General features: G+C 67.5%; 1 protein-coding gene across 1 annotated transcript; it reads left to right on the forward strand.

Moving 5' to 3' along the window:
• The first annotated feature begins 347 nt into the window (after positions 1–347).
• Positions 348–8,779, forward strand: GAS2L1 (growth arrest specific 2 like 1). The gene is given in 7 exon segments (XM_055797490.1): positions 348–672; positions 1,873–2,526; positions 4,542–4,649; positions 4,922–5,018; positions 5,339–5,657; positions 6,761–6,891; positions 6,893–8,779. Coding segments are annotated over 6 exon segments (2,370 nt in total). The 5' UTR covers positions 348–672; positions 1,873–1,881; the 3' UTR covers positions 7,963–8,779.
• The last annotated feature ends 1,521 nt before the right edge of the window (positions 8,780–10,300 follow it).

The following is a 10,300-nucleotide window of genomic DNA, read 5'->3' on the forward strand; positions in this document are numbered from 1 at the left end:
AATAAAATTCCCGATGTTTATAACCGTACCACTTCTGGCCTCTCTTGAGAGCATCCCTACCCGGGGGTGACCCCGCGACCCCCACCCGAGGAAGAGGAGGGGGGGCTGGAGCGGCTGGGGTGGATAGCCCTGCCCTACACCGCGCGGGGGGGGGGGGGGGGGGGGCAGACCCCATCCGTCCCGCCCGCTGCTGGGGAAGGGCCCGATCCTGGGGGGGCGCCGGGGGGGGCAGAACACGTCGGTCCCGCCCCGCTGCTGGGGGGCGCCCCCCACCGCAGGGGTTGGGGGGGGCCCGTGGCGTGTGTGTGTGACCCCGCTCGCCGTGTCAAATCACACCCGGGCGGGGGGGCGGTCGCTGTGTGTCCCCCCCGCCCCCGCCCGCCGCTCCCGTCCCGGCCCTTTCTGGGCCGCCTCCAACTTCCCGGCCGGGGCGCGGCGGCGGCGCAGGGCTGCGGGCGCTGGGCTCCGGCTCCGCTCCCGGCTCCGCTCCCGGCTCCGCTCCCGGCTCCGCTCCGCCCCGCCGCGGCCCCTCGGCGGCGGATGGCGGCGGGGGCTGCGCGGGGCCGGTGGGCGGCGGGGCCCCCCCGGCGCTCACAGCCGCGGCCCGGCCCGGCGCGGGGAGCGGGCGGGCGGCGCGGCCCGGCCCGGCGGTAGCGGAGCGCGGAGCCGGCGGTGAGTGCGGGGGGGGGTTGGGGGGAGGGGGGCGGTTGTTCCTGTCCCCGTGTCCCCCCCCCCTCCGTGTGTGTCCCCCCCCCCGTGTCCCTCCCCCGCGAGTTCCCCGCACAAGTCGGCATCTGCCTCGCAGGTGCTGCCCCGCTCCCCCCGCCCCGGCAGCCCGCCCGCCCGAGGCACGGCCCCCCGCGCAGGGGACACCCCCAGAAAGGGACACCCCACACACAGGGGAAGGGCCCCCCCGGGCATAGATACCCCCTCCCAGCAGAGACACCCCTCCAAGAAAGAGACGCCCCCCCCCGCCCAGCCTCCACAGGAAGAGGCCCCCCAGGTATAGATCCCCCCCCTCCCAAAAGAGCCACCCCCCCTGCGGGAAGGGGACACCCCCGCCCCCCCGGCTGACACCACCCCAAGCACAGGAGACACCCCCCACCCCCGCCCCCGCCCTTGGGTGGAGCACCCCACCGTGCCCCCCCCAGCAGCAGGGACACCCCCAAGGGAAGGGACCCCCCCGGGGTGTGGGGCTGGGGGGCAGCAGTGGGGGGCACTGGGCTCCTCCCCAGCTCTTGTTTCCCCCCCCCAGGGGCAGGAGGGGACCCCCATGTGCCAGCCCCCCCCCCCCCATCACTGACCACTGGGGCTCAGTGCCCCCCCCCCATCACTGACCACTGGGGCTCAGTGCCCCCCAGGGGCAGTCCCTCAGGGTTGGTAGCGGTGGGGAGGGTCCCTGTCCCCGGCATGGGCCACCCGTGGGGACACCGCATCTCGGGGTGTCACCTCCCACGGTGGTGACACCCAGGGTGGTGACACCCACCATGCCACCATGACTGGGCAGCTTGGGGGGGGGGGGGGCCTCCCTGCTGCAGTCCCACAGCAGGGGCCTGGGAGGCGGGCATTGGTGACAAGTGACTCATTAATGAAGGGGTGGCAGAGGGGACACGGGGCGGGGGGGGACACGGGGGGACATGGAGTGCCAGTGCCGCAGGTCCTGGCAGGGGACAGGCAGGTTTTGGCAGGGGGGAACACGACCCTTCTGCCCAGGGGTAAGGGATGGGGGAAACTGAGGCACGGAGGGGTCACCGGAGGGGGGACTGACACTGGGCAGCAAACTGCTTTGTCAGGGGGAGCTGTGGGGGTGCTGTGGGCTGCTGCCCACCCACCCACGTCTGCCTGTAATGCCCCTCATTGCCCCCCCAACAGGCCCCCACCATGGCTGACCCAAGCCACATCCAGTCGGCCGCCTCCAAGAGCATCCGTCCCTTCCGCTCCAGTGAGGAGTACCTGGAGGCCATGAAGGAGGACCTGGCCGAGTGGTTTAACACCCTCTACGACCTGGACATCCAGGTGGACACCTTCCTGGAGAGCCTGGAGACGGGCTGCCACCTCTGCCGACACGCCAACAACGTCAACCGCATTGCCCTGGACTTCCAGCAGCGGCACCCCGAGGTGGCCGCCCACATGCGTGTCCCTCAGAACGAGGTTGTCTTCCAAGCCAAGAATGTGGTGCCTGGCTCCTTCATCGCCCGGGATAACGTCTCTAACTTCATCCAGTGGTGCCGGCAGGACCTTGGCATCCAGGACGTCCTCATGTTTGAGACCAATGACTTGGTGCTGAAGAAGAACGAGAAGAACTTTGTCCTCTGCTTGTTGGAGGTGGCCAGGAGGGGCTCCAAGTTCGGCATGCTGGCCCCCATGCTGATCCAGATGGAGGAGGAGATCGAGGAGGAGATGAGGGACCAAATGGCCTATGGCGTGCTGGGCACGCACCAGGAGAGCCGGGACCCCCAGGTGCCCACCTACCCCAGCAGGGCCCGGCCTATTGCCCTCTGTGACCTGAAGAACCTGGATGAGCTGGTGAGACGCGCTCCCCCGGGAGCCCCATGCTTGGGCGAGGGCCTCACCGGCCACCCAACCCGCTGCTCTATGGCCCCCCAAGGCGGTCCTCTCTGTCTGCCCAATGGCTGCTTTATGGCCCACGGGAGGTCCTCTCTGTCCACCCACCCAGGCTCTCGGTGGCCCGTGGGAGGTCCTCAGCTAGCCCTGCCGGACCTGTGCCCCGTGGAGGTGGCTGTGGCCATAAGCACAGTGGGAAGACGGGTGTCACCTCCCCTCCCCCCCCCCAACCCCACCCCCCCACCCCCCTCCAACACTTCCTCCCCGCAGTGGTCCCCACCCCAGGAACCTGCTCCTGCCCAGTCCTGGTCCTCCTCCCAGTACCTTGGCACTGGTGTCCCCAAGGATGGGCAGATGGACATGGGGACACCCTGGCTGCTCACAGCCACAATTCGGGGTGCTGAGATGGTGGGGGGCGGGTAGTGTCCCCCGACAAGCCGGGGTGCAGGGCCTGCCCCCCCAGGGCCGGGAGGCTCAGGAGGGATTAAAGCTGGGCTGGGTGCAGGATCCGTCCCGCGCGCGAGGCAGCGGATTAATACAGGGATGGGGGGGACACGGGGGGGTCTGCCCTCCCCTGACTCCCTAAGCTCAAAGCCATTTTTTAATTGAAACCCCGATTCCTCATTAAGTCCCGCAGCCACCATACTCAGGGCAGGGGAGGGAGCATCCTGCACCCTCCCCCGCCCCTGCATCGCTGCAAAGCCCCCCCGCCCCCCCCCCCCCCCCCCCCCCCCGTTGCCCCCCAGACCCCCATGGCTGGGCGCTGCCAGCCCCGGCTGCATTTTTCTGGGCTGCGTAATTCCTTGCCATCGGCTTTTATGGGCAGTGCTGGAGCCGGGGAGGAGCCTGACGGTGCAGGATCTGGCCCGACTGGTCCCCAAGTCCCCCCTGCACCGGATGGCAGCGGGGTCAAGACCCCCCCTCACTGCGGCCCTCAGCTTCCCCCTGGCTGGGGCTGACCTGGCCACCCAGCTGCTGCCCCGGATGCGAACCAGAGTGGCCGGATCCTGCCCTGGCTGGACCCCTGCGATGGACAGAAAGGCAGAACTGGGGAGAAAAAAAAAAAAAAAAAAAAAAAAGAGGAATCTAAGGAAAACCCAAAATTTAGGGGTGAGGGAGGCAGCGCTGCGTCCCACCCCGGGCCAGGGCAGGATGCGGCCCGCGTCCCCACGTCCCCCCGTGGCTCCCTGCCTAATCCCTGACGTCAGCCCAGCCAGGCCGCGGGCAGGGCAGCCACCCCAGATAGAGCGGGCAGCTGGCGGGCAGGCAGCGGGGCACAGTGCTGCCCGGCAGCCCCTCAGCTGGGGGGTCCCCTGGCCGGCCCCCCCAGATCCTCCCTTGGGCTTTTCATTGGTGCCAAATGTTAAATGTTGTGAGGGGGGGGGGGGGTAAACCCTTTCCTGCTGGTGGATGTGGGGTGCTGGAGGCGCCTGCCCCACAGCGGGGTGCTTGATGGGGGGGATCCCCCCTGGGTCTGGGATTAGCAGGGCTGGAGGGGGGGTGTCCTCCTCCTTCCCAGTTTTGGGGTGGCTCTGAGTTGCCCACACCTGGGGGTCCCACAGCGGGTGGGCTCCAGAGAGCGAGCGAGGCTGGCGGGAGATGAGTTGTGCCTGTTCTCAGCCTGCTCGGGGGTGGCCGGCCGTGGGAAGCCCCCCAGGCCCCTCTCCCACAGTGGGTGAGTGCTGGGGGTGCTCCCCACCGCCTGGGGCTCCCCAGGAACCCACCCAGCTGCTTCCCGGCAGGTACAGGCAGCGTGCTGCCCACGGCCTGCCCCCTCAAGCAAGCACAGGCAGGAGGGGAGCTGCCAGACTCGGGGGGCACAGCATCCCCACCGCAGGGGTCCAGCCAAGAGGCCAGGACCAAGCCAGCTCCTCTCTCTGTGGGCTCTATACAGCCCCTCTGCCTGCACCTAGCTATAGGGGCTGGCCCTACAGCTGGGGGTCCACGCCCCACTGACCCTCCCCTCTCTGCCACAGGTGCGGGAGATCCTGGGATGCTGCTCCTGCCCCTCCCAGTTCCCCATGGTCAAGGTCTCCGAGGGTAAATACAAAGTGGGTGACTCCAGCACACTCATCTTCGTCCGAGTAAGAGCCACCACGTCTCTCACCGCATCATCCCCCCCCTACATCGGGACCCCCCCCCCCTCCTTCCCCCCCTCCTCCGCACAGTGGGGGCCCATCCACCCTGTGGTGGGGGGTGGGCCCTGAGCTGAATTTACTCCCCACAAGCTGCCCCACGCCGGGGACCTGGGGGGCCATTCACAGCCAGCACACGTAGCCCCCACCCAGGAGTGGGGTGGCTTTTTGGCCACGTCCTGGGGGACAAGCAGGGTGACGGGGCACTGGGCTGTCCACAGGTGCTGAGAAGCCATGTGATGGTGCGTGTTGGTGGCGGCTGGGACACACTGGAACATTACCTGGACAAGCATGACCCGTGCCGCTGCTCCTCCCTCAGTGAGTGCCTCTGGGGACCCCCACCCACCCCTCCCAGCCCACCAACACACACTCCCTGCTGGTGCCACCCCATCTCACCACATTTCACCACTCCCAGCTTTTTCAGCTGTGGAGCTCCTTTCCCTGGGGCTGTGCTGCTCTGGGTGCTGATCCGGCTGAAAGGGGAGTGAGGAAAGGCAGGGTTCCGGCCAATTAATTGACAAGGCGATGAATCCACAGCTTGGGAAACCCTGTTGGGAAAAGCTGGGTGCCAGTGCTGCATGAAGGTGGGGTGGGTGGCAAGGGACTCCCCCCAAACCACCTGGTATCTCCATTTCCAGCTCACCGCCTACCCCAGCCCCGTGCCCCGGGCTTCTCCCCACAAAAAAACGTCACCGGCAGCTTCTCCCCTGTGTCCCGCGCCGCCAGCCCCAGCACCCCCCGCCGCCCCCGTGCAGCTGGCCCCCCCTCAGGCGGGGGGGACAGCAGTCATGCCAGGACGGAGCGGGTCAGCTACCAGCCGAAGGGTGTCGGGGACACAGGCATCCCGAAGCAACCATCCAGCAGCAAGCAGGAGGGATTGCCCCCACGGGGTGGGCTGGCTCCCCTGCCCGGCCGTTCAAGGAGCCCTGCTGAGCCACGGGCAGCCAGCACGCTCAGGTAAGGCACCCATGGGTGCTGCGTGGGAGGGGCGGGGGGACAACAGCCTACTGTGACCCTGTGCCAGTGGAAGGATGCCCAGCCCAGCTGGGAAACCCCGCCACCCCCCAGGCCCCAGCCCAGCTGGGAAACCCCCACCACCTCTCAGGCCCCAGCCCCATAGACAGGGCCCAGTCCCACAGCAAGGCCGGAGCTCAGTCCCTCGGACAGGGCCCAGTCCCACAGCAAGGCCCCACCTCAGCCCCACAGCCAGGGCCCAGCCTCATGGCAAGGCCTCAGCCCCACGGCAAGGCCCAACTCCACAGCAGGCCTCAGCCCCAGGCCCGTGGGGCAAACTCCTCCTGCCCCGGTGCTGGAGGCAGCCCTGGTAGAGCCCCAGCACATCGCTGCCCCACGCCACCCCTGCTCTGGGGGTCGCAGCCGTGGAGTCCCCACAGCCTCCCCGCCCCCCACCAGGCTCCCGGCCTCTTCCCGCCGCCCCAACGCGCAGGCGCAGTGCGCGCAGCGTCTGGAGGGGCGGGGTCTGTCGTAGCCACGCCCCCGGCGGTGATTGGCAGGCCTGGCGGGCTGCCCCCTGGCGGCGCTGGGAGGGCGGGAAGGGGCGGGGGCGTGTGCAATGGGGGCAATGGGGGAACAGGGGGTTCAATGGACATGTGCAAGGGGGGGCAGTGGGGGAGTAGGGGGTTCTGTGGGGGTGTGCAATGGGGGAATAGGGGGTTCCGTGGGGGTGTGCAATGAGGGGGCAATGGGCGATGAAGGGAGCAATGGGCAGGCAATGGTGGAATAGGGAGTTCAACTGGGGGGTAGTGCGGGGGATGATGGGGAGAGTAGGGTCTTCAATGGGGTGTGCAATGGGGGCAGTGAGGGGAATAGGGGGTTCAGTGGGGGAGTGCAGTGGGGGGGCAATGGGTGGAATAGGGGGTTCAACGGGGGAAGTGATGGGCAGAATAGGATGTTCAGTGGGCAGGTAATGGGGGAATAGGGGGTTCAATAGAGGTGTGCAATGGAGGGGGGCAACGGGGGATGCAAGGGGGGGCAATGGGGGGTGCAGTGGGGTGCACAGCCCCCCAGCCCCCCTGACCCTCCTCTCCATGCCTCCCCAGGCACCGTGACCCCGCTCCCACCCGCTCCCGCCGCTGCTCAGGCGACAGCGACTCCTCGGCCTCCTCTGCACAGAGCGGCCCCCCAGGCCTGCGGGATGGGGGTCCCCCCCGCCGCCGAGAGCCCAGCCGGGGGGGTCCCGGCCGGCCACCCAGCTCCAGAGGAGCGCGGCCGCTCGTGGGTGTCCAACGGGCCCGGCCGTGCCGCGCCACGTGCCCGCAGCCATGGCCGCCCTGGCCCCCAGCCCCTGCTGCTCATCAGCCGGCGGCAGGACGGGCAGCACTCCTGGGCACGGGCAGAGACCCCCCCCCGGGCCAGCAGCCCTGCCTGCAGCCGGACCCCCTCCCGCCCGGCCGCCCGCAGCCCCGCGCCCACCCCGCGCCGCTCCTCCCTGGAGGAAGGTGCCGGGGGGCGGCGGGGCGGGGGTCCCGGGGAGCCCCCCCATGGCGGCGGGGCCGGGGAGGCCTTGCAGCGGGAGCTGGAGGAGCTGGTGCGGCGGCTGCGGGCCCCGCTGTGGCTGGAGCCCGGCCAGGAGCAGCAGCTCTTCCGCCGGCTGGAGGAGGAATTCCTGGCCAACACGCGGCTGATGGAGGAGCTGGGGGACGGGGAGACCCCCCCCGCGCCCCCACAGCCGCCCCCCGGCACGGCCGCCGACTCGGCCTACTGCTCCTCCAGCTCCTCCTCGTCCTCCCTCAATGTCTTCGGCAAGCACGGGCCGCCCGCCGAGGACGGCCGCCGGAGCGGCAACGGCGTCGGCCCCCTGCCGCCGGTGGCCCCCGAAATGGCGGGTGCGGGACGCCGGCCGACCCTCTCCAGCTCCTCCGACGAGAGCAGCTGCTTCCCGGCCTCCTGGGACACCCGGGAGACCCGGGGGGGCCCCGAGTCTGACACCGACTGGGCACCGGGGGAGGATGAGCTGACAGAGACAGAGGAGCCCCCGGCCATGGTGGACGCCCCCCCACAGGTTCCCGAGCCGTCGCCCACGCCGTCCCTGCGCCCCTGGGCCAAGCCCCGGCTGGACACGCAGCCCCACAAGAAGCCCTCCAGGATCCCCACCCCACGGGGCTATGGGGTGGCCCCCCCGCAGCCCCCCCCTGGCAGCCCCAAGCCCTGGGGGGCTCTGCAAAGTGTCCTCTCCTCCTTCCTGGAGCCCGCCTGGGCCCCGCGGGAGCGCGAGGGGCTGGACGAGGATGCCTGGCCGTGAGGTGCCCAGCTCGGTGGCCACGGGCGGCAGGCAGGATGGGGAGAAGCCCCCAGCACCCTCCTGGGGTGCGGAGCTGCTGCTGGCGATGGCACCTGCACAGAGGCCCCGGCGCAGCGATGGCCGCTGACCCTTCCCACGGTGGCTGGTGGCCAGGTGGCATGGGGTCCTGCATGGAGCCCCGGGCCAGGCACAAAGGGACGTGCCCCAGCCCCATGGGGAGCAGCTCCACAGGAGGTGGCCGTGGTGTGGCCACGGTGGTGGTGGCCAGAGCAGAGAGCTGCGTCCTGGGTGCCTGGGAACAGGGCTGGAGAGCAGCCAGCTCTTTCTGATCTTTGTCTCTTCTTTTTGCCTCTCCTCATTCTTCTCCTCTCCTTGGTTTCCTCCTCTTTTCTCCTCTTCTTGGCTGCCTTCTCTTGTTGGCCACCTTTTCCTCTTCTCGGCCTTCTTGGCTTTGTCTTCATCTTCTCAGCCACCTTCTCTTCTTGGCCTTCTTGTCCTTCTCTTCTTTTCTTGGCCACTTTCTCTAGTCATCTCCTTACCTTCTCTTCTTTTTCTTCTCTTCCTCCTCTCTCCACAACTGAGATGACTCGGGGACATGCAGCTTGATGTCACAACCTGTATTTCAGGGCAGGGGGGGGTCACTCTTTTCTCTCCAGCAGCCGGCAGCCCCTGGCCAGCAGCACCACTGTCCGTAGCTTGTGTTGATGTCCCTAACGTGGGACAGGGCTGTGTGCGAGTCCCCTGCCCAGGCCACTGTGGCCCCCACCCCACCAGTCCCGCATGTCCCCCCAAGCCAGTAAAGACCAACAGAGCTGAACCCACTGTGTCCAGTCATCTGTCCTGGGGGTGTAAGACCCCCTGGGGTGGGGGGTGCTGGAGCTGCCAAGGGGGAACCAGGGGTGAGGAGCTGGGGGGATGCAGGACACCCTGAGCCCAAGGAAGGTGGGCTCTGGGAGAGGTTGGGTCCCAGGATAGTTGGGAGCAGTGGAGGGAAAAGCTGGAGTGAGGGTAAACCCCAATGTTCTGCACCCCACTGCAGTCTTGGGGACTCCTCGGCTGCATCTGGGACCCCTCCAGGTCCCCAAAGCCCTTGGGGCTGCCTGGAGCCAAAGTGCCCTGTGGGAGAGGGCTGCTCACCCTGGGGTGACGCAGCCGTGCTCTGCCCCTGCCCAAGGTGGCCACGGGTGTGGGTCACCATGGGGTCTCGACCTGCTGGTGCTGGCCATCCTGCTGTGACTTTGGGGTCTCTAAAGAGAGATGTCCCCTGCAGTCCCCAGCTGCCTGCACTTGTCCCTGATGCCAGGAGGGGCTCAGGAGCTGGGAGGGGGCTCTACACCCCCCACCCCCCCAGCACAGGGCACCACACACCAGTACAGGCACCTCACCAGCCCCAGAGAGGCCCTCTCTATGAGGGCAGGGCACTGCTAAGAGGAAGCTCACAGCATCCTGCTTCCCTAGAGAGCAATAGGCCATGGCCTGAGCTTGGGGTACCCCCCCCATTCCCCCCAACAGCAGCTCCATGGGCAGATGTCACCTTTATTCAACGTTTGCTTAAAACAAGCGAACATACAATATAGTTATATTTCATATATTAGATATTTCCTGCACCAAATGCTTCTAGATAGGGGTGACCCATGGCTTTATTTCAGGGGGAGGGAGGGAAAGGAGTAGTGTCACCAGCGGGGATGGTGAAACATCCTCTCCTGCACCCATGGGTGACAGCAGAGAGCAGAGGGAGCCGGGGGGCTGGGGAGGGGGCCAGCATGAGTTGATGCTCAGAGCCCTCCCAGCCCCAATGCAGGGGCTGGATGGGACTGGAAAAGCCCTTTTTTTTTACTGCACTTGACAGTACAGCCTCAAACTTGAGAGTCTTGAGCCCTTCTGGGACCTTTGGAAACAGCTCCCATGGGGAGGAGACCCTCTCCAAAGGGCTGGGGGCTCACCCACGGCTCTCCTGAACCTGAAACTGGGGAGAGGCAGGAACTGCCACAGGGGGAGGAGGAAGCCAGAGCTGTTTCCTACCTGCTCCTGGGTGCACCAAGCCCTGCAAGCCCAGGGCTCCAGGGCGATCCACAGCAAAAGCCACCCACCCCCATGGCACTTCAGGCCCCAACTGACACCAAGGAGACTCAGAGTGAGCCCCAGGGTGCTATTCCCAGGGCTGAGGAGTGCAGAACCCTTCACCAGACACCACCATGGGCAGACACGAGACCCAGCACCAGCAGGGAGGTGGATTGTTGCAGGGTAGGGGGCACACAGGGGGAGGGAGGCAACTCCCCACATATGGTGGCTCAGTTGTTTGTTTGTTTTTTTTTTAAAAAAAAAAAAAAAAAAAAAA

Source organism: Falco peregrinus, chromosome 2, assembly GCF_023634155.1.
Source record: "Falco peregrinus isolate bFalPer1 chromosome 2, bFalPer1.pri, whole genome shotgun sequence".
NCBI classification, from domain to species: domain Eukaryota; kingdom Metazoa; phylum Chordata; class Aves; order Falconiformes; family Falconidae; genus Falco; species Falco peregrinus.